The 24,749-nt window shown below is 35.8% G+C and overlaps 1 protein-coding gene across 3 annotated transcripts in view; it reads right to left on the minus strand.

Moving 5' to 3' along the window:
- Positions 1 to 433: 433 nt before the first annotated feature.
- LOC115988454 (DNA-directed RNA polymerase III subunit 2) overlaps positions 434 to 24,749 on the minus strand; it is a 43,547-nt gene continuing 19,231 nt past the window's right edge. For 2 of the 3 annotated variants that reach the window (XM_031112027.1, XM_031112028.1), the window contains 21 exons: positions 23,863 to 23,973; positions 23,639 to 23,755; positions 15,762 to 15,878; positions 15,578 to 15,658; positions 12,479 to 12,583; positions 12,321 to 12,401; positions 12,095 to 12,226; positions 11,950 to 11,994; positions 11,268 to 11,345; positions 11,062 to 11,201; positions 9,924 to 10,014; positions 5,427 to 5,551; positions 5,213 to 5,348; positions 4,991 to 5,121; positions 4,271 to 4,396; positions 4,125 to 4,180; positions 3,677 to 3,747; positions 2,801 to 2,885; positions 2,611 to 2,714; positions 1,490 to 1,618; positions 434 to 882 (listed from right to left, as the gene is read on the minus strand). In XM_031112027.1, coding sequence (XP_030967887.1) covers positions 832 to 882; positions 1,490 to 1,618; positions 2,611 to 2,714; positions 2,801 to 2,885; positions 3,677 to 3,747; positions 4,125 to 4,180; positions 4,271 to 4,396; positions 4,991 to 5,121; positions 5,213 to 5,348; positions 5,427 to 5,551; positions 9,924 to 10,014; positions 11,062 to 11,201; positions 11,268 to 11,345; positions 11,950 to 11,994; positions 12,095 to 12,226; positions 12,321 to 12,401; positions 12,479 to 12,583; positions 15,578 to 15,658; positions 15,762 to 15,878; positions 23,639 to 23,755; positions 23,863 to 23,973 — 2,112 coding nt within the window. In that variant the 3' untranslated portion in view covers positions 434 to 831. Of the gene's footprint in view, positions 883 to 1,489; positions 1,619 to 2,610; positions 2,715 to 2,800; positions 2,886 to 3,676; positions 3,748 to 4,124; positions 4,181 to 4,270; positions 4,397 to 4,990; positions 5,122 to 5,212; positions 5,349 to 5,426; positions 5,552 to 9,923; positions 10,015 to 11,061; positions 11,202 to 11,267; positions 11,346 to 11,949; positions 11,995 to 12,094; positions 12,227 to 12,320; positions 12,402 to 12,478; positions 12,584 to 15,577; positions 15,659 to 15,761; positions 15,879 to 23,638; positions 23,756 to 23,862; positions 23,974 to 24,749 lie in introns of those variants that run through there. The other variant, XR_004091523.1, reaches the window with a different exon arrangement.

The following is a 24,749-nucleotide window of genomic DNA, read 5'->3' on the forward strand; positions in this document are numbered from 1 at the left end:
AAGTCAATAATTCCAAAAATTCCGAGTTGGCTTAAAATGTATGATCCACAATATGTTTACCAAAAAATCAAGACTCTATGAATTGGCAAGTCTGTCACTGGTCCATAGTCTTCCTTGGGGGACTTCTAATGCTATTTTAACTTTATGAAAAGTTGTGAAAATGGAGAGTGGAAAACGTTCTTTTGCATTGATTTACCTGGTAAATAAATGCCTACAAAACAAATTAGGTAGATACAAAGACATAAATGGTAAATAAATACCTACAAAACATTTAGGTCGATACAAAGACATAACTGGTAAATAAATACCTACAAAACAAATAAAGTCGCCACCTTTGCCTCAATTTACCTTTCTTTTGTTGATTTTTTCAATAAAGTAAATAAAAAATATATATAATTAAAAAAAAAACACACACACACAAAAGATGGATCAATAGAAACAAATCAAACGTTGTAGTCTCATCCATGAAAAAGTCTATCCATTCCTACAATTTTCCCCACAGAAAGAAGAAAAGTTAAAAATGTTAATGGAAAAAAAAAATATATTACATTTACTAATAAGAGTGAACCCATTCTACGTTATAAAATTCTATTTGTCATAGATAGATGGCATGATGGTTGGCTTAGATGAGTGAAAAGTGTGCTCAACGGCTGTGCATCCCTCTAACAAGACTTCCATGTAGCTCGTATTTACGTTCCTGATCGAACTTTGCAATGAAAACTTAGCTGGATAGCAGTAGCCTCCAGAAGGATATGTGCAGCATACAAAACCCATTACCAAATCCTTCTCTCCTTTTATGATCTTTAGGAACTAAAGAGAATCTCTTTCAACTCATGCCTCGGCTAGCTTTAAGCGGGGAACAATATTCATCGATTGGAGTTCCTGAAAGCATGCCATTGAGTGGTGAGAATTTAAACAAAAAACATCTGTCAACGACTGACAGGAGTAAACATATTCATCCAAGAGTGATCAGTGGAAATGCAAACATTTTTTGCCTTTTCTTTTTTGTAACTGTCTTCTTTCAATTTGTTGTTTTCGATTTTATACATTTTTTTTTTTACAAGAATATAGCACCACATTTAAATGTTTTCAAAACACCACGTGCAAATCTTGATGCTAAAAATACACCATGCCATAGATCCAAATTTAATCTAATGAAATCAGACAAACTGTATACGAGTTACAAAAAATGCATAGGTCATTATACAGCTCTTAATGCATGTCAAAAGGAAGATAAAGTCTCTAAAGAGAAAATATTCTTCTTTGTCAGAGAAAATAATACACAGACAACAAGTACCAACACCAAGTTTATGTAGTGAAACCAGGAAAAAAGATATAAAAGAATAACTTGTGTATAGAGACCTCCAACAAATCGAACAAGAAAGATGAGATCTCAACCAAGTTATATAACTTAATGAAAGAAAATATCAACAGAATAAAATGAGAGCTCTGCTATGGATAAACCAATCAATACAATGTCAATTCATACCTGGATTAAGAGCTTGCATGCATACGGAAGCTTCATAGTGGACATACCGTCCCTTTTTTTACAAGATGAACAGATTCCAGTTTTCAGATGATGGTTGTAATATCCTAACAAACCACATATTCTGCAGACCTGCACCAAAAAGCAGATGTTGCCACATACTTAAAGAGCTAAATATACAAATCAATTCCAAAAAAGAAATTTTTGGTATGAGACAAATTCTTAATTACATGTAGGTCTAGGTCTAGCATAACAAGAATGACGTTGAAGCTTGAAGGACCACAACAATCTTAAGGAAAAAAAAAACCAATAAACATTTTGCTTACACACAACAGTGTTGCTAAAGGAAATTACTGTAAGTTATAATTAAAAATCTCTCCAAAGATATCCACAACAATCACAAAAAGCCTTTTCGTTGGTTAGTATCCCTTGTACTGACAGTTTTTGAAACAGCAATAGTGAAGTCCTAAAAAGGTCCAAATAAGCCTTTAGAAGTTAGATAATGGCTTTGACAAAGAGAAAAATAAAATGGCTTTGACAAACAGCATTGCACTATTAGAGGAGCCTTGAAAGTCTCAAAGACATGCCCAAGTTACAGTAAAAATGGGTTTCGTTCCAAGTGCATAGCTGGATATTTTCCAGCAAGCAAACTTAGCTGGTGTTCCAGATCTGTTCTGGAAGCGGATCTCTATCAACAGTCATGTGTTCTTGCAGTTCCAGGAGGCATCCTTAAGAAGGAAGCTTTATATAGCTATTACAATAGAAAAGAAAGAATAAGAGGGATAGACAACCAGATGCTAATACAGAATCTTATGGGCTGGTGAAGAGCTGATTTTTGATCAACTTCCACCCTATACACAAGGGCTGCAACTCCAGAAATCAAGAAAATTTCGGGAGAAAGAGCTGAAACTCTGCTGGAATTTTTTCAGACAGCAGTCTTGTACGGGAGAGCTTTGAGGAAAACAGTGCTTAGAAATCATATTTTAATTCTTCTGGCTGAACACAATATGTTAGACGAAATGATGCTAATATACTAGTCTTCCTGTTAAATGACTTACAAGCAAGCATTGTAATACATACTCAGCAAACAATTATCAAGGAGTGGCATAGGCATGAGTTGATACCTGAACCTCAAAAGGATCGCTAGAGATCATTAGGCGCTCAAAAATTAACATACTAGCACCATAAGCTATCAAACAATCACGTTCCATTTCTCCTACACGAAGTCCTGGGAAATGAAAGGTTAGCAGAAATTAGAACTATGCAAGGTAAATTTGCATCTGATAAAATATCTAAGAACCAGAAATTAAGAACCTCCATTGCGAGCTCTCCCCTCTGTAGGCTGTCTTGTTAGCAGAACACGGGGTCCATCAGCTCGAGCATGCATTTTATCTAGGACCTACTTGTCATGAAATAATGGATATCAAAAAAATCAATATCAAAAATAAATATTTTCAAGCTAATGTTCTAAATCAATATGACATGCTTTAATGTAACAGGGAAGAAAAGGTGTGATACATCAAAGAAAAATTACTAGGATTATTTAAAACTACAACTAATAAAGGCATTTCTGTCACAGAAATTCTAGATGCTATGAGTAAAAGAATATCAACTAATCCAAATCATAGAAACAATGCTGACCAGAATCACCAGACATAAAAATAGACAGGCCATGCACCAAAAGATCTCTCTCAATTTATTCAGGTTGGCACGTCAAGGGAATGTCAAAACAAGAGCCTCAAAAGGTTAAAAGAATCACTGATGAGGCAAGGAGGGAAGAGCAAGATAGGAAACTGTAGGTTTTACATACACTGATTTAGACTCAGCTATACCAGTGTAAATGGTGTGAGGTATCTGCTTCATGATCAAGTGAGAATCACACTTGTGTTCAAACAGAAAGCTTTAGCCTGAAGGCAATTCCCCTTTACCCTCAGTGAGGGGTTATACGCATGCCTTCTAATTTCATCCACCAGTCAAAATTAAGAGCACATATGGTCAAATTTAGCCGCTTATCAGCCTCCTGTAGTGACTAAACAGTTCATCAAGCAACTTAAGGATGATTCAATGCATGTTAATAACCCCAACAACCCCACAAGAAACCAAATAATGGTAACAACATAAAATTTCGAACCTAGGATTCATAAGCATGATTGGACTCTGGAACATAATAAAGGAGGCTTCGAATCTTACCATATGTTTTAACTTTTGATAGTAAATAGGACCCATGAAAATATATGCTTGCAGTGGGCAACCTGTGATACCTGGAGAAGACAAAAAGTATTAGGAAGTTTCCTTTCATATGCAAGCAAGGTCTAGTTCACAAACATAAGTACACAAAATAGTTATTCCATTCCAAGGTCATATTCCATGCACCAAACTTGCGACACTAATGATAAAAAGGAAATGACACAATTTAATTATTTTTGTTATGAGAACATCCAACTTATATTAATGATAGTAACTTCCAGAAACATGCTAGAAATCCATTGTCTAATTTAAATTGAAAATAAGTTTCCTTTCACCCCTAGGGTTTCAAAAAATTGAAAACAATACATAACAAAGCTCCCAAAGAAGAATTAAAATGAACGGTTGCAATAGAATTCCCATATGTACATATTTCAGATGTAAAAATTTAAACCTGAATACAGAAAGTCTTTGCCGTTGTAGCTAAAGCCTTTGTTCACAAGAATTTCACTGTCACAGAGCAAGGAAGCATGGTAAAAAAAAATGAAATATGGAAAAATGCATAATAATCAGATGTCATAGTAAAGATGCAGAAAGCACCTCATAGCTTCAACTGTGTCTGCATGACCGCTTGGTTCCCCAAAGGCACTGCCATAATGAAACCTACCACATGAAACTCCAGCTTTACCCCCAAGAAGCTCTATCATCTTCCCCACTGTCATTCGACTGATGGTAACAGAATATCAAAACATTAAGTTACATCTTGGGTGCTTGCACTGCTAGCAACTATAGATTATAACACAAAACATGGATGATTATGACATGGCACGAGGCCAGTCAAGCATAAGGGCTGAATTTCACGTTCCATATGATTATTGCAGTTGAGTCCACATGTGCCAAGTTTGTAGAAAATTGGAGGGAAAATTAATTAGTGGCACATGCACATGTTAGATTTTAGAAAGTTTTTAGAAGCAAAAACCATGTGCTTTATTAAATCTAGCTTGTAATTAGTATGTTACAATTGTACTCAAGCATGTGATAAATGTGAGTTAGTTATGGACAATGTCATCAACAACAACAATAACCAACTCCCAAGCTATAAATATCCATGTACATGCATTGTAAAGATAGATAGATTGATAGTGAATTTTAGAATCTCATGTTTGAGTTTAGATTGAGGTCTAAGTTCCCTCTCTTTCTTTACTTCCTCTCTCTCTCTCTCTCTCTCTAGAATCTTTCTGTACTGAAAATTCAGTACTAATCTTCTTGCGTCACTTGCTTGTTAAGTTTTCCACTATTCCAAACTTTTAACTTATTTACCTAGGAAACCCATGAGGATTCATAATCAAATCAGGGCAAATGCCACGTTCAGAAAATGGGAAGTCTTCCTGCTGGATAATGGTGCCACAAACTCCTTTCTGCCCATGTCTGCTACTAAATTTGTCACCGACCTGAGGGGGCAAGAAATACAAGAAAGAAAGTCAACCTAAAATATAAGATTTGTATAGCATATAAACTGAGGCCAGATTAGAAATTCTTTACCTCTGGCCTACGAGTATGGCGAATTAAGAATTTGATAGATAAATTATTATGCCTATCATTATAGAGAGCCACTCGATCCACTACACAAGACTCCCCTTCAGGACCCTTAAATGTTTGTTTACTGCTCTTATATCCTCTGCATTTAAAAACAAGCATAAGCAATCTTGTTGTTAAAGGAATCTATCAAGAATTTTCACCAGAAAGTGAAACTAACATATTTGGTAATTCTGATGGTGGTACTCTCGTCCCCCTTGTAACAGCAGGGGACTGTTTATTTATATAGATATCTTGTGGGCTAATAATTTCCCCTGGTGAAGCAATCCCATCATCATCCAGTATCTACACATGTTAGAACATATCAGAATTAAAGAATATACAGGAAACATTTGCAATTCAAAGAAACAAATAACCAGAGAACAAAAGGAAAATGATGAAGAATGGGATCCTTGGGATTCGCAGAGTCAATCTGGCTTCCATAAAAAATAAAACCTCATAATAATTTCCAAATGTACTTTCAGCATTCTCAGAGTATGGGAAAAAAATTAACAGGGATATCTTGGTTAACTTTCAATTGGGTAGTTTGCTTTCATTTTTTTTTTTTTTTTATAGGTAATAAAAGCTTTATCGAAAAAAGTACATCGTGTTCACGATAGTGAACAAAATATACTTGAAATAGTTACAAACAAATCAAGAAGAGGAAATTACAGATTGTAGAAAATCAAATATGGAAAAACATTGTGTAAAGCCCCAAATCCTAGACCACTCAAACAAAGTCCTAATTAGCAAAGATTTCAAAAGATCAACATTGGGTAGTTTGCTTTCATATTTGAACTTTTTTTGGTTATGCTTCTAGCTTTAGTTTGTTCTTGTATATGTATAGTTTGAGTCTCTCTTTGTTATTAGAATCGTTTCCTTTTCAAATAAAGTTTGTGTTTGGTTGAAGCAATTGATATTTGCAAACAAAATTTCAATTAAAATCCAAACAAATGTTAATTTACTTTTTGAATATTATGTCCACAAACCAGGAAATCCCATTCATCAAAACCCATAAAAATATACATAACCATGGCAATTATAACCATTCAAATCACATATGTCCATAACAATGCAATCCACACTTGCCCAATATTATTAATTTATAATTATTAGTATTTTTGATAAGCAAGTTTTGGCCCCAAGTGGGGAAGGGGAATCAATAATAATAATAATAATAATAATAATAGTAATGCTCATCAGTCTTCACGGCATACAGGCTTCATGGTCAACATGTCAATTGTGTTTGCTCATCACTAGCATCCGTTTCCACATCACGTTGACCGATGGATTGTGACCTCATGAAGCTCCCAGTGGAGACACCTTTGTTGATGTTTGAGCAAGGCCAATTGCTGATGGAAGTTTGGCAGCAGTACTGACTTAAGGATCAATTACTGGAGGAATTAGGTTCCAGATGTGCTGGCAACCTCAAGATTGTGATGCACAGCATGTTCTTGTCATTCCCACACGTACATCTTGCTGCTGCCACATGAAATCAGATCCTCTATTCAAGGAGGATCAAACAGAATGGATCTTGTGGTTGCAGAACAGACGGCTAATGGAGTTTGTGATGCTTTGGATTGGAATGGGAGTTGAGGTAAAAATTGGTGAAAAGGAGAGCTGTTTTGGAAGGCTAAGTTGCTTAAAGAAAAGAAAGAATAAACTAGCTCTTCAAGACCCCACTCTTGGAATACTACCTCATAGGTAAGGGGATTTTTGGATTCAATTCCAACTGCTGCATGTCAGGAATTTTGGACTTGAATGCTAATATGAGAACAACTAAATTATCAAAATCTTTAGTGCTTTTGCTTTATATTTAATGATGAGACTCCATTAAAATTCTTCTAGGTGAGAATCCTTGAGGCACTTGGTGAGAGTTGTATTTTTCCTCGACACTATGCTTTGATACCAATTATAGCCATTGCAAGGCTCGCAGAAAGGTATTAGTAAGAACAAGTAATCAAAACATCCAAACGAAAAGAAAGGTTCAGCATTCTTCAACCAACTCCTTGCCTACATCTATAGAAAACATCAATTTAAATCCATTATGAACGATATGGATTATATAACTGCACTCAATGAAAACCTCACAAACAACACTTGTTGTCTCTCACAAACAAAACTGATAACCTTCCCAAACACACACACAAACACACACTCAAATCCACTCACAAACACAAATTATCCCAAATCCCATTACAACCAAAATAAACATTCAACACTTACTCACAAATTTACAGCCCAAAACCTTAAAACAACCAATTGTGCTCTCCCACTTAAACAAGAGACAAATTATCATCTCAAAAGTATATTTCAACCCCAAAAGAACTGCCAAACTACTCTTCAAAGAAACCCACTCGTGTTATTTTAAGGCTCCAGCTACTATTTCTTGGTGAACAAGAAATATAAAACAACTTCTTTGAAATGGAATAAACTTTCCTTTCACATCAGGAAAACAAAAATAGGTAAATTAGTTTTTGATAAGTATAAGAATAATATAAAAAATAGGTAAATTAGTCAAAATGGGAATTTTAGACAATTCCAACAGATCTCCACCTTTTTTTTTTTTTTGATAAGTAGATCTCCACCTTAACGCAAGCAAGTTTTCCTTGAACATATAGACATAGTGTCCATAGCTGAAGCCCCAAACTCGCACATGCCTAAATCAAACCAATTGTAAAACAATTGTAAGCTTGTAGAATCTTCTCCCCAACTAATTTGCTTTAATTGACACTAGATAATATGCTCCGATACCAGTTTGTTGTGATAGCAATGCTAATAGAAAGACGTTGATACAAACAAGAAAGAAGTTAACATGGTTTAGCCAATTCCACGTTACATCCACTGGCAATGCCAATCAAAATCTAGTATCAACAATATATATTACAACTATACTCAATTAATTCCTCACAAGTCATGCTTGAATCTCACAAACTCTCGAAACCTCCCACAAAAACAAACCAACTCAATCCCATTAAACCCAAAACAAACTGTCAATACTCACAAACATACAATCTAAAGCCCAAAACCACAATAGACTAATGTCTCTTACCCAAAAAAGTAGACAAATCATCAACTCACAACAAAGGTATCCTTCAACCTCAAAAGAACTACCAAACTATTCTCCTAGAAAACCCTCTTATATTCTTCTAAGATTCTTCTCCTTTCCCACACATGGGAGGACTATTTGACCCAAAGCCATCAAACCACTTACATTGTTGGCTATATATAAGGCTCCAACTCTTAAACCAAATAGCTTCTTCAAAAAGTGATATCACAATATTTCTTCAACAATGAATAAACTTTCCTTCCACACTAAAAGAACCAAAATAGTTAACTGAGTCAAAATAGGAATTTGAGGTAATTCCCAAAAGAAAATCTCTAAAAGATCATTTTTTTAATAGGTAATAAAATTTTATTGATACGAAAAATACAATGGGTTTACAATAGTAAGCCCGCTGCACTTGAAACGAATACAAACAAATCAAGGGAAAAGCTAACAAAAATAAGGAAATTAGACATGGAAATACAACGTGTAAAACCCCAAATACGAGACCACTCAAACAAAGTCGCAGCTAGCAAAGACTTCAATAGATCTACAGGTCTCTCAATGCTTCAAACGTTCAGGAATTATGTTCCTTCCAAATTAACCACATAAGACAAGCCAGCTCCATATTCCAAACATTTGAAGAAAATTTCCCCAACCAATTCCTCCATGCAAAAAGGAGAGAGAAAATTGTATTCAGCATCACCCACTACCATACATAAGACTTCACTCCACAGATCATGAGAAAACTTACAATGGAGCAATTTTACCATTTCTAATTCTGTTAGTAGCTACTGTTGACAGCTCCTGAACAGAAAATTTATTTATTTATTTATTTTTCGTTTTTTAATTATTATTACTTGTGCAATTCAAACTTGAAACCCTCCATAATCTTTAAACTAGGCTTCTTAACCATAAAATGTCTTGAGCTTTTACCCCATCTAATTGATCATTGAAAACCTAATCCTCAAATTGGAAGGCTGTCCCAAGTAAAGTTCTGAATCACATTCCAAATTTAAATGACAGCCAGAGAAAAACAAAAGTACTAAGTCTATACTATGAGATGCTTCACATAACAGTTTAAAGAGTGACTTAGCTGGACATTGCTAGGAATGATTAGAGTGCATATCTGATACATAATTCACTTCTTATGGCAAGACATTTGAAGACACTGAACGATCTATTCTGTCAGTGAAGCTGGTTTGTTTTTTTTTTTTTTGCGCACTTTATATGAGTGGTCATTCCTTCTCTAGTTTGCCTTTATATGAGTGGTCATTCCTTCTCTAGTTTGCTATAATTTTTGGATTCACGTACTTCCATGTAAATCTGATATACTGCTAGTACACTTCCTGCGTACTGGTTATCTCTTTTCGTTCCTTGGTTAATAAATTTTTGTTCTTCATAAAAAAATAATAAAATAAAAAACTTATTCACTTGTGATAGGTAGAAAACCCTTATCAATAAATAGTTATTTACATTGTCTAAAGCAGTTTTATTACATATTGATTTTAAATTCGTGGGAATAGATATACTTCGACAATATGAGATATAGTACCATCTGTCCCAAATAAGTATGCAGAACAATTGAGATCTATACCATGTGATACTGCACCAACTATTAATATGTATTACCCGCATATGTTTTGCACCATAGCCCTTTCTATCAGGCCTGAGTATCCTGTCCTGTGTGTCATTTTCGTACTTTTGAAGCACAGCACTATACCTGTTAAAGAACTCTAAGATAAGCAGCCATACTTATTTAATTACTTGGGCAATTGAAGACATGCAAGGACTTTTTTATAAGAATAATTTTAGTAAACAGAGACTACATCATGTACAATGAACACAAAGTAGGAAAAATAAAAACATGCTGTGGAGGCAGGTAGTAGAATCTAAAGTACAACCCTATGAGGGGAGGTTGGTGCACTAAGGCTATTTCTGGGCTGTATAGGGTTATTCTTTGGAAATATATTCAGAGGGAGTGGACACAGTTCTCTCAATTTATCAAGTTTGCGGTCAGTGATGGTTCTAGAATAAAATTTTGGTCTGATGCTTGGTGTGGTACTGTTAGCTTGAAGGGCACCTTTCCTGAGTTGTCACATTACGCAGGATAAGGAAGCACTAGTAACGGATCATATGCATCTCCACAATGGATCTGTTCATTGGAAAATAAATTTCATACAAGCAGCACAGGACTGGGAATTGGAGTCACTCTCATCGTTCTTGGATCTTTTGTATTCTATTGATGTGCAAGGTCATGAAGAGGATAAGTTGTGTTCAAGCCAGTCAAGTTGAAGGATTTCAAGGTTAAAACTTACAATAGAGTTCTAGCCTCCGCTGGAGTCAAGCATTTTCCTTGGAAAAGCATTTGGAAGCCTAAAGTCCCAACAAAAGTGGGATTTTTTCTATGGGTTGGATCTTTGGGATAAATACTAACAGATAATCTATGTCATAACGAAACCTGCAATACTTCATGACAAACAATAGCCTGCAATAGAGGGGAAGAAATGCATACCAACCATATCCAATTGTTGGCAGTGCATCTAGAGGGGAAGAAATGCAAGAAACTTTGAAGGATGTGGGGGAAAAATACTATATCTGAATTGCACTTCCTAAGAACTTTGTTCAAATGGCTTAGCTGTCATGTTCATCTAGTATACTTCCTGTGTACTAGATGAATTCTAATTGTTTTTCTAATAAAACTTATTACTTATCAAGAAATTGTGCAATCATTAAAAAACGAAACCACTATAGGTGATGAATTTGATACCTTTTCATAACGATACAACGGCCAAATCCACGATCTAAAGATGACTTGTTCATGACAATTGCATCCTCTATGTCATAGCCACTATAGCTCATCACAGCAACAGTGGCATTTTGCCCTGCTCCAAGCTTATCATATCCAACCTAAAATAGCAGTAATTAGTTCACAGCAAAAAATAGCCTGCAATACTTCAAATAATGCATACCAACCAGCTCAATTGTTTTTGTTGTCAACAGAGGTCGTTGAGGATACACCAGCAGGTATAGTAGGGTGTCCATCCGACGTAACTACAAATCAAGAGAGTTGGGCAGTATTAGTCATACAGATCAAAATTATGAAAGTTGCCATAATAAACAACTATGGATGATCTATTCACACGGGGAAAGAAAAATGCAAACAAAAAGGTAGTCTTCTTATTTTGTGGAACTTGAACCCACAGAAGACCATGGGAAAGGGAATTTATCACTGAAAAGGAAAAGACCACATAGACAAGATCCACCATAAAATGTCAAATACACTACAAAAATAAATAATAGAACAGACAGTATCTGATTAATAATTTATAATTGTGACGTCTCAACGCATTGACCATTTTCTTTTGGCTCCTAATGAAGTGGTTTTGGAAGTTTCAGATTGAAGTTGTAATTCAGCCAAGTTATACATACAAATTATACAGCTAATACAAACAATTGAATTATACTTGATGATTTAAATTTATCCAACACGCATTAAAAGAAGCTACAGAACAACAAAACTATCAGTAATTTCTGTATGAACAGAGGAAAGCATATTTTGTAACTTCATGACAAACATGCTGGAAGGTAAAGAAAGAACAATCGGGCTCCTGCCACAAAACAAAAAAAATTGACAACATAGTATAAATCCACTTGCCTGGTTATATGCAATATTTCCCATAGCTTGCTTCCCCATTGCACACTATGAAGATAAAAATAAGTAATTTCAGAACACAAGGGTGAAACATTTTTGATCACTGAAATTTAGAATCCAAAATAGCAATCTCTAGGTGATATAAAACCTGATAAGTATTTCTAGGTGACTGATTGTGATGAGGAAATGGAATAAGCCCAGCACAAACACCTAGGATGGTGAAAGGCTCAATTTCAATATGTGTTGTTTCTGTTGTAGCCTCTCCTTCGTATAAAGCAATCTATGAAATAGATAATTATGCAACAAGAGAAATTGAATCAAGTAATGACAACATAGCATCAAAGGAATTAACAAGTTATTAGAATGTAACAAACCAAAGCATTGTTCTCCTCATTAACATCAAGATACTCAATCAACCCGTCTTGTAAAAAACTATCAAACGTACGGACTCCAGCCTTGAAAGAACAAAAAATAAAATCAGTTTTGAAATTACAACTCTTAATTAAGGAAACAAGGCATAAATTAGCCTTACCAACAACTCCTTCATATGATGTTCTTTGATCCTCGAAATGCCCTTGTCAGCAATGACAAGTGGACGACAAACTCGACCTCCATCAGAAGCAATGTAAACACAGCACTGAAAACATGTTTCCCCTCAAAGTCAGCTGTGCAGTTATGATTTTATATACTGAAAAAAAATTGCAGAAACAAGATGATGCAGAGGGAAGCAACAAAAGACATAATTGCCTCAAAGTCAGCTGTGCAGTTATGATTTTATATACTGGAAAAACATTGCAGAAACAAAATGATGCAGAGGGAAGCAACAAAAGACATAATTGCCACACGCTCAGTTAGAAAAGTAACCTAATCAAGTATTAAAATGACAATCAAGACAGAAATCAAAGTGAACAAAGTGATATAAAATTAGATTATGACAAGAGAATCAATCATAAATTGTAGTCATATTGCATTAGCAACTACTTTCTCAGTGTCCAAGTAATTATGCAGAGCAGCATCTCTTTTGTTTCATGAGTTGTGATGAAACATTTTCCATGTTGTCCAATGTTATTAATATATCTACCAAGATTGTTAAAAGTATTGGGTTTATATTGATGTAATGGCCCAAGAGGACAAGTTATGTTGGAAGCCCATGTTGGGCTAACCCTAACTTCTAGTCTCTATATATACCTTGTTAAGGGTTCAATGTAATTGTTAACTTGAGTATACAGTAAACATGTAGCTACTAGGGCTTTATCCCATGGATGTAGGTTGTTGGTCAAACCGCATAATCCCTCATGTTCCTCTCTCTTTCTTGCATCTACTTCTCTACATTATTTTATCCTAGTCTTTAACATGGTATCAGAGCCGATGGTTGTCAGTGGTTGTATACTTGCTCAACCTTCAAATCTAAGTTTGTTAGTTGTTTTTTAATGTGGCATTTGGTACGGGGTAATGTTTTAGGATTCTAAAAAATGTTTAAAGATTCTCATGTTTAGTTGCAAATCACGCCAGGGAATCAGATGCTAGGGAAATCTAGATTCCCTCTTTAAACCCCTCTTAGTAAGAATGTGGATTCCCTTTGAAACAAGTGGCCATCTAGATTCCCAAACTTAAAGGAAATTGCATTTTTAATAAATTGACAATTTTAACCCTTTTAGCAATTAAGATAAAATATAAAACAAATCATCAATATCTTTTCCCTTATATTTATCTTTTCCCGCCAAAATAACATAAACAGGATAGACAACTCTGTTGATATATTCTTTAACAAAGTTCTATTTAGGTTTCACGTGTGGAAAAAAAGAATTTTGAAGGGGACCCTCCATTATTGCTAGGTATTCACTTTTGTTGTTGTGTGTGTTGCTCAACAAATTATTAATAGTTTATTTTTTTTTTTCATTATTTATTTAGAGGAAGATTTTTTTTTTTTTTTTTTCTTAAAGGACTTGGTAGTTACATTCAAATCTAAGGATAAAATGAAAAAAATAAATAATTCATTTAAAATTCCTGGGAATAAACCAAACATTATCATTTCACATTCCTAGGAATCTTAAGAGATTCCCAATGAAACCAAACATAGGAATAGCTACATTCTTAGGCATCCAGATTGCAAGGAATCACATTCCTAGGAATCTGGATATCAGGAGTAATGTAGATTCCCCCGTACCAAACGCCACATAAGGGCGTTGATGGTTTTTGGTGTAGTTGCGGTTGTTGTTGGTGATTGTAGTTGTTGGTGGTTGTTCTCAGCAGATTGGTTATTGTTGCTGTTGGTTGTTGTTGTTGTTGTTCTCAGCTTGTTGTCTCATTGCCATCATTGGTGGCTTTAGCTGTTGTTGTTGGTGTTGTGGATCCAACATATAGACATAGATTTGACCTGAAATTCAGGTCTGAATGCAACCTAGCTTGGTAGATCTCTGTTTTTGTTGTTCTCGAAAGATTGGTGGTGGTTTTTGACCATCCTCCACCGATTCAGTTGTTTTTGATGTTTTTCGAAGTTGGCATCTGTTTTTGTTGTTTTTTTATTGTTTTCAGCGTGTTCTTAGTAGCTTTCCAGTCACGGAGGTTGCTAGACGGATATCCCGGTGGCTTGTCCTCGATCTCTCAATAGTTTCCAGTGGTACCAAGGTGGTTTTCTCAGTGGTTGTTGCAAGAGTTGTTGGTTGCCAGCGCAGTGGTTGCCAACAAGTTCTAAGGCTGCCAATATGGTTGTTGGTCAGAGTTGACATGTATTACCCTTATCCGGTTCGAAGTTTTAGCTATTCTGTTTCCAGGATAAGGATAACTTAATCCTAGATTGGGAGAAACTTGTTTGGTGATTTTGGTTGATTAGGTATAGGTTTTGGATGTCCCTTATTAATGATAATGATAAAATAACCCTTATAAAATCTATTACGGGTATTTGATTCTCCCTCACCTCACCTCACTTAAGAGGTCTTTTGAACTTTTGGGTCACCACAATCCACCCCCTTAAGGGCTATGTGTCCCCATGTGGTACCTACCCACCACCCTAGCCGGTAAAGTCAACTTTGATGCTGTCTATAACAACCCAAGGAAACCGCTTTAGTCACATAGACCTCACCACTTTATACAGGCATTGAACCTTAATTGGTATGATGCATTTTAAAGACGTTGAGGTCAATGCAACCAAAGTAGAAAATATCATGCTAGTGATGGGTCAGGGCATGACAAAATGGTATCAAAACAAATCTGGTAACACCATGTGGCTTGGGGGCACTGCAATATGACATGGGCTGTGACAAGGACATTGGGAATTTAAGCTGGGGAGATGTGATACACGAAAGATTTGATTGAATTTGATTGTTTGAGTGTGGGTTGTGTGAGTATGTATTGAATCCCACACCAAGTGTTTACCAGGTGGATCTAGGGTAAATAAGTGATTACGAGAAGCCCCAATAGTAACTTGACTAGTGATTTCCTCAGGTCATTACATCAATTATTTTTTCTTTTGTATCATTTTACATCAAATCAAATGCATGAATTACATATCCTCCTATGAAAATATATAAGATTCCATATTATTTCACAATCGCCCATTCAAGGGAAATAACACAGCCAATACCAGGAGAAAGAATAAAATGGATAAAATGGTAGTTTTAAAATAATTTACCTGCTTCTCATTGACATATACACTTACGAACTCGCCAATTTTGCCAGCTCTCCGTAACTTTCTCATGGTAGCAGCAAAATGCTAAAAAAGAAATAAAACATTGAAGGTTAGAGAGAACATAAAAAAGAAATTAAAAAATTAAAAAACTTTCTAAATATTCACCTCAATTATATACTTCTAGTACCTGTGGCCTCCGATGCTTGCCAAGGATCAGCCCATTAAATATAACTAGAAAGGAATTTGGTGTGTGAAGCTCTTCTCCAGATAGTAGTTCCAAGTCTTCAACGCCCAAATAGTAGCACTATCACAACCAGTAATTAAAGATAGGATGAATAAGTGACACAAACATAGGCAACAGTGTCAAATCTTTATTAAATGTGAATACCATTACCATAACATTGAAGCAGAGTGAATATGTATGTCTATATTTACCATATATTATAAAGGTAGAACTCATACATAGAAGCATCAAAGAGTATTTGAAAATTTCAAGTTTCCACAAGATACTATTCTACCTCAAACTACATATCCGATGCTTTGAATGACAGCTTCCTCAATCGTAGCATTAGATTTACAGGAATAAATCCAAGAATTCCTCTCTATCCAAATAGCATACATACAAGATCATCACAATAGACTAGTTATAGTGACATACAAACTTTTTACCTTGGTTTGATCAATAGCCCACTAACGCTCACTATTCCAGTCATAATTCAGTATAGCAATAGAAGCATATGAAGTAGATCCTGCCAGGAAAAACACACACACACCAACACGTTCCCAAAAACAATGTCTACAGTATAACCTCATCACAAAATTCTATACCTCTACTAAGTCTATTATAAAAATAATTTTAATTTTTTTGGATAAGTAATGGAAATCTTATGCAAATCATGAAAAGGAGTCACCCAAGTATACAGGAAGTATACATCTAGGGATCAAACCAATCAAATACACAAATTACATGCATCCATCAAATCATAAACCAAAGAAAAAGAATGACTTCCTATGATTGACATCCAATCCAATAGTGTTCTAAAAAAGAAAAATTTTAAGTTTGCCATTGTCCTTTCAGAGTATTCAAAGCACCCATTATTCCTCTCCCACCAAATGCATCGTATCAAGCAATGAGGGACAGCCTCCTAGATAACACCATCACAATGACGACCAAACTTTCCTTGCCTACTTGCTAGGAGCTCAACCACAGTCTTTGGCATTACATAGAAGATACCAAACAAACTAAGTCCTTTATAAATTGCAAGCCATGCAACAATAATATTCTTTGAGCTATTCTTATTATCATCTTTCTTTGTTTCTTTTCTTTCTTTTTGCTAGGTAAATACTCATGCTATCAGCCATTGTTCTCGGAAAAATTTCTCGTAGACCAACCTTTTCAGATAAGTAAATGAGTATTTTAGTTATTAGAATAAAATATAAAATAAAAAAACCCTACTTCATGTACATGAAATTGGGCAAAAAGGAGTCTAAAGAATTACAAAATTTATGTATAAAAGGACAATTATTCTAAAGAAATCAGTCATGGAGTCACTATTAGTAAAACCCCACACCCGAGACAAATCAAACAACAAACTAGCAAACAATTCTATCAATTGTGTTCCAGGAAGTTTCATGTCATCAAAAGTACAACACTTCCGTTCCTGCCACAATGCATCAAACATAACAAGACCAAGTTCCAAATATCCAAAGGAACTGTTAGAATTGTGTGGTTAAATTTACCATATTTCAATAGCTTAAACTTTTGGGACAATTAGTAATTTAACATGGTATCAAAGCATGAGACCCTAAGTTTGATCCTTGTATCTTCCATTCTACCTCCCATTTAAAATCCCATGTGTTGGGCCTCACCAATTAAAGGTAGTTTCGGCCCGCACGTGAGGGGGAGGTTAGAATTGTATGGTTAAATGATTAAATTTACCATATTCCAATAGCTTAAACTTTTGAAACAATCGATAATTTAATAGAAACCAACAAAGATCGTTAACCTTTTCCGACAACACCCGTTGAAACCCAAAGGAACCAAAAACAAAGCTCCATAACTCAAACGCAACACTACAATGTAGGAGAAGATGCTCCATCGTCTCCCCATTATAGCCACACATGCAACACCACTCTATTAACATGTATTCTCTCTTAATGAGATTATCACAAGTGAGGATTTTCCCTCATGCTACTGTGCAAAAAAAGAAAGAGAAAACCTTTGGGAGCTAGCCCCCAGTGTTGGTTGGTGTGCATCAACACCAGACCATTGAGACAATTTCAAGAGAAATTTTAATCATTATCAAAAGAAGGTCGTCTCTGTTATGAGTAACAAGGGCAAAACAGTAATATCATGTACTTTATATATAAATAATATTTTATGTGTTAGAATTGACTTATCAAACCCTAAAACACTTTCATCGTAAACAACATGGCATCAGAGCCACCAACCCGCCGCTGCCGTTAATCCTCCAACCATCACCCATCGATATTGTTGTCGCCAGCAACCATAACAACACATTGCTAGCTCCGACGACCCTAATAGAGACCTCCAACAATCTCGATTTAGCGGCTGAAGGAGTTGTCCAGCGCCGGTGACCCTCTCTCGGGTCTCGCAACACCAGATCAACGTCGCCTGACCGCGAGAGAGGTAGGGTTTTACTTGCCCTCCTCTGGCGACCCATCCTAGCTTACTCGTCGGTCCTCGTGCAGCCGCTCCTCCACCCTAGCACCGCTGCCAGAGTTTTCTAACTGATGGTTGCAACTATGGTCTGATTTTCTTCTCTTCTTCAATACATTCTCTGATTATCTGTTCAGGCAGCCTTATGTTGATGTTTAGTGGTGGATTGGGCTTCTTTTTTTTATTTTTTATGTTGGTATGGATTTGTTGCTGCCTTGTTTTTGAAATAGTTTGGTGTTGATTCTTTGATAGATGAGTTGCTGTTGGCGTGGCTGATTGGTTGAAGTACATTGGTTGCTGGTTGGAGTTTGTTTTAATTCAGTCCAAAATATTTCTTTAGTTTTAGTTTGTTCTTCATATTGCTATTATGGAGTCCAAAGACAGTGCTCAGCCCCCTAATTATTTCTTATCTCCTAATATGTTATCAATAACCTCCATTTGTCTAAATGGAAGTAATTATGCTCAGTGGACATAGGCAGTTGAAGTCTTTCTTCTTGGTAGAAAGAAGTTTGATTACGTGATTAAGGAACCTCCTGTATCTATAGACCCTAAATTTGCTGATTGGAGAGCCGAAGATGCACAAATTAGGAGTTGTTTGTGGAATAGCATGGAGTCTAAAATCAGTTGTAGTTTGGTTTTCTTACCAATTGCTAAACTTGTTTAGGAACAAGCCAAGGAACTTTACTCTGGTGTTAACAATTTGAAGCAGATTTATGATCTTCATCTAAATTATTTCTCCTTGAGTTTGAGTGATATGTCTTCAGAGGACTATTATAACAAGTTTAAGGGTGTACGTGAAGAACTCAATATTTATCAGCCTATCTCCTCTAATGTTAAAATTATGAAGAAACAACGAGATTCTATGCATGTTGCTCGCTTCCTCTCTGGATTGCCTAAAAGTTTGAATCCAATAAAATCACAAATTTTAGCTAGTCCAAACCTCCCTTCATTGAGTGAAGTTTTTGGTAGACTTCAACAGGCCACATTATCTAACTCGAGTACTGCCCCTTTCTCTTCCTCCAATATTGATGCATTACCTTCTGGTGATAAATTTGCTTTTACCAATTATATGGGGAGTAATAGAGGTGGTCGTGGAGGTCGAGGTCGTGGGGGCCGAGGCCTTGGAGGTCATGACCAAGGGGTCCGTGGTAGTGAACAAGGGGATCGTGGTAAAGGACGTGGTCTTCGTAAGTGCACTTATTGTCATGGTGAGAATCATACAATAGACTTTTGTTGGGAGTTGTATGGTAAACCCTCGGCTCACCGAGCTAGTTTTCAAGTTCAAGAACCACCTTCAGAATCACTTTCACCAACACCCAGAGTAGTCTCTATTCTTGAGAAAGAGTACAATCGCCTCTCGTCTTTGCATTCCAACTTTGTTGGATCTAATTCTACTGCTACTTTGGCTCAACAAGGTACTTCCGCTGCTTGTCTTGCCACTCAGGATCCTTGGGTCATTGACTCAGGTGCTACTGATCATATGACAAGTACCTTAGGTTTACTCTTTGACCTTGAGCAATCTAGTAGTCTTCCCAATGTTACATTGGCAAATGGCTCAGCCACTATAGTTTCTGGTTTGGGCACTGTCAATCTTAGTCCTAATCTTTCTCTCTCTTCTGTCTTATATATTCGTGATTTTCCTTTTAACCTTTTGTCAATTAGTAAGCTTACTAAAATTTTGAATTGTGCTGCCATTTTTTTTATCCACTCATTGTATCTTTCAAAATCTCAAGACGGGGAAGATTATTGGTGGAGGGCATGAAGCCGATGGACTTTATTACATGGATCGATGTGGTTCTTCTCATTTAGTGGCTTCTCATTTGTCTATCTCACCTCTTCAGCATCATTGTTGCCTTGGTCATCCATCTCTCAAGAATTTGAAGTCTTTAGTTCCGTCGTGTCATCAAATTGAGTCTTTACAATGTGAAGCATGTCAGTTGGGTAAACACCATAGGGTGCCTTTTGCCTCTAGGCATGAGAGTTGTGTTAGTAGTCCTTTTCATTTAGTTCATTCTGATATTTGGGGTCCAATAAACACTCCCTCATTGTTGGGATTTAGATATTTTGTCATTTTTGTTGATGATTATTCTAGAGTCACCTATCTTTATCTTATGAAAGAACGGTCTAAATTATACTCAATTTTCAAATCATTTTATATGGAAATAAAGACTCAGTTTAATGCTTCACTTCATATTTTTCGGTCTGATAATGCTCATGAATATTTTCATACGTCTTTGTCTCAATTTTTTGATGATCATGGTATAATTCACCAATCTTCATGCCCCCATATTCCACAACAAAATGGTGTTGCTGAACGCAAAATGCGTCATTTGTTAGAGGTCACTTGTGCCTTAAAGTTTCATATGTGTGTTTCCAAATCATATTGGAGTGATGCTGTTCTCACTGCCTGTCACCTAATTAATCGTATGCCTTCCACTGTTCTAGGTGCTCAGATCCCTTATACTATGCTCTCTCTTGATGCACCTTTGTTTCATCTACCTCCTAAGATCTTTGGTTGTGTGTGCTATGTTCATATCTTAGGTCCAGGGAGTGACAAACTTGATCCTAGATACATTAAATGTGTTTTTCTTGGGTATTCTCGTACTCAGAAAGGATACCGATGTTACTCACCTACTTTTCAGCGTCATTTCATTAGTACTGATGTCACATTTGATGAATCTCAGTCCTATTTCTCTCCTTCAGTTGCTAGTGACAATTCTCCTCGTTGTCTTCCTCTCCTATCACTTGTGTCACCTATTGAATCTCCTTAGAAACCACTCCAGGTATTTTGTCATCGGCAAAAACCTCCAACAAAGACTTCTACCCCGCCTAGTGATCCGACTCTTGATCCTACCTCTCTTCCAATTGCTTTGCGCAAACGTAAGTGTTCTTGTATCTCTCACCCTATCTCTCAGTTTGTCTCTTATGGTCACTTGTCTTAATCTCTTCATGTCTTTACCACATCCTTGAATTCTACTATTGTTCCTAAGTCTGTCCAGGAGACTATGTCCATCTCCGGTTGAAAATCTGCTATGGAGGCAGAAATGTCTGCCCTTTCTGAAAATGCTACTTGCTCTTTAGTTACTCGTCCTCTAGGGAAAACTACTGTTGGTTGTCGTTGGGTGTATACTGTGAAGTATTTTCCTGATGGTTCTATTGAGCGTTTGAAGGCTCGCTTGGTTGCCAAAGGGTATACCTAAACATACGGTGTTGACTATGCCAAGACATTCTCACCTATTGCTAAAATTTCTTCTGTCCAGATTTTGATCTCCTTGGCTGCTAATTTGTGTTGGCCATTATTTCAGTTAGATGTTAAAAATGCCTTCTTGAATGGCGATTTGAAGGAAGAGGTGTATATGGAGCAACCACCTAGGTTTGTTGCTCAGGGGGAGTCTGGAAAAGTGTGTAGGTTGCATAAGGCCATCTATGGTCTTAAACACTCCCAAAGCTTGGTTTGGTAAATTCAATGAAGTAGTATTAAAGTTTGGATTGCGACGTTGCCATTCTGATCACTCTGTGTTTTCTCATACCTTTGATAGAGGAAAGATTTTGTTGATAGTATATGTTGATGATATTATAATAACTGGAGATGACAAGCAGGGTATTGATGATTTGAAAAGATACCTTCAAAACTCCATTCGAACTAAGGATCTGGGTAAATTTCGTTATTTCTTGGGTATTGAGGTAGCACGATCTAAAGAAGGCATCAGTTTATTACATAGGAAGTAGTGTTGGATATCTTGGAAGAAACTGGCTTGTTAGGATCTAAACCAATGGAGACTCCTATGGATCATAATGTCAAATTGTATGAAGATCAAGAGGATCTGTTATATAATCCTGAGAGATATCGTCGTTTAGTTGGTAAACTAAATTATCTCACAATTACTCGCCCAGATATATCATTTGCAGTTAGTGTTTTGGGCCAGTTTATGAAAGATCCTCGCCTTCCACATTAGGAGGCAGTTATTCGAATTGTGAGGTATCTTAAAGCACATCCAAGCCGTGTTCTTTTGTATGAAGCTAATGGTCACCTACAGGTAGAAGCCTACACTGATGCTGATTGGGCTGGATCACCGTTAGATAGAAAATCCACTACTGAGATTGCACTTTTCTGGGAGGAAATCTGATTACTTGGAGAAGTAAGAAACAAATTGTTGTTGTCAAGTCTAGTGCAGAGGCTGAGTATAGAGTCATGGCACACACATCATGTGAGCTTATGTGGATTAAGCGTTTACTTGAGGAATTAAGATTTGTTGTGAAGCTGCCTATGAGTATGCATTGTGATAATCAAGCAGCAATTTACATTGCCTCCAATCCTGTGTTCCATGAGCGAATCAAGCATATTGAAGTAGATTGTCATATTACTCGAGAGAAAGTAGAAGATGGTGTAATTGCTACTCCATATGTTTCTACAAGAGTCCAAACTGCTGATATGTTTATCAAAGCTTTATGTAAGACTTGTTTGGGTTTATTATGTAACAAGCAAGGATTGTATGATGTATACTCTCTAGCTTGAGGGGGAGTGTTATGAGTAATAGGGGCAAAACAGTAATATCATGTACTTTATATATAAATAATATTTTATGTATTAGGGTTGACTTATCAAACCCTAAAACACTTTCACCATAAACAACAATCTCCATAGGAGTACATCATTTTTTTCATCTCTATATAAGCATAACAATGTACTCCATACGGGGGCATTATTATGTTTATATAGACTACTAAATCTATCATTAACTGACATAGGAAACCCTACCTCTAATTGAATTAGGAAACCTAATTCTAAATGACTTGAGGAAATTCCAATTTTGAATGACAAAAATAACATCGACTCTAGGAAATAAAAATGCTAACATCACAATTAACTCCAAAATTAAATAAGACTAAATTAAAATAAATCCTTACTTGAGTTTCCCCATCAAATAATGTTTTTGAACTATAGTAGCATATGTTCTTCTTTTTCTACTTTTTTGATTAGTAAATCAAGATTGCAAATTTGATAGATGTTAAATCTGGCCAAGTCATATATTTTTGGATGAAATCCAAATAAAAATCTAATTGGTTTTAAGGCTTTGTGCTCAAATCATTAAACATCAATTTTCCATGCATAAGGAGATTTTTATGTTACTTTGAGATAAAAGCAACAGTTACATGGTAGTTTCACATAAGACTTCTAGAAGAGGGATCACTTTCAATTATTTAGCCTAAAATTTTCAAAAAGTGTCACCAAACTTTTAGAATATAATAAAAATTTTAACATAATTTTTAGTCTTTGTTGTATTCTCTTGGCTGTTTCATGTTTTTTCCACGAAGTAAGTTTTTTTATTCAAATTTATCTTGCCTAACAAAAAAATAAAAAAATTTTAAAAGCTGAAACTTACCAGAGAAATTAATGGGCCCTCCTCTTCATCAGTTGTAACATGAGTCATCAAGGCCAAGTTTTTTACCAGACCACAAGCTTCACCTTCTGGAGTATCACATGGGCAAAGCATGCCCCACTGTGACAAAAGCATCATAGCACAAAACAAGATAATCATCATGCTACCACATAAAAATAATTTAGTGAAGATAGCTTTTAAAGGTAGTGCAGACACCTCAAGCTTACCTGGCTAGGTTGCAAAGCTCGAGGTCCACTGACTTTCCTAGACTTCTCAAACTGTGGTGAGATTCTCGTCATGTGCCCCATAGCCGCTATGAATGATAACCTAGCTAGTACCTGTGAAGAGAGGATTTTTTATGCAATTGTAAATATGAATGAGAGAAAAAGAGAGTTTAATAGGGGAAATCCAAGAGCCATTTCAAGCTATCGAATTAGCAAGAACAACCAAACTAATCCCTAAAATTTAGGGAGAGGAAAGCCACAAGCGTTGGCTAAAATGCTATTCAATTCTCTAGAAAATTGTTATTATAAAAACTCATAAACAAGACAATAAGTTGCATCCCTAAGATGCAATTACAACCTCTAATTCAAATCTAATCCAACAGTTATGAATTTTTCCTACAGATGTCACATGCCTAATTAAAAAGTCACTTGTCTTATTACATATAATTCAAAAGTCACATAAGAAAACATTTAAGTTCAAGACACAAAACAGCAACTAAAATCAACCAAGATTAATCTCGAAATTAAACTTATGGATGTCTAAGCTTCCTTTTAGTGTTCCTATTCAAATGACCAGGTGTCTGTAAAACGTATTTTCTCATATGCTTTGCATCAATTTTCTATTATTTCATACAATTCAAATATATGACAGATAGCCTAAGAAAAAAATTACAACCAATGTGCAATAAGAACATAGCAAACCAACAATCTGAAAGATTTAGGACATAATACAGCAAGAACATGTTTATATAGTGTTATGATTTTGTACCAAGTCAAGGGAAAAATAGTGATATCATTGTAATAACCCACATATACACATATATTATATAAATAATAATTATGTATGTTAGGGTGATTAGGTTTTTGTGCCCTAAACAAACTTCCACAGA

This window comes from Quercus lobata, chromosome 5 (assembly GCF_001633185.2).
Source record: "Quercus lobata isolate SW786 chromosome 5, ValleyOak3.0 Primary Assembly, whole genome shotgun sequence".
In the NCBI taxonomy this organism is placed as follows: Eukaryota; Viridiplantae; Streptophyta; class Magnoliopsida; order Fagales; family Fagaceae; genus Quercus; species Quercus lobata.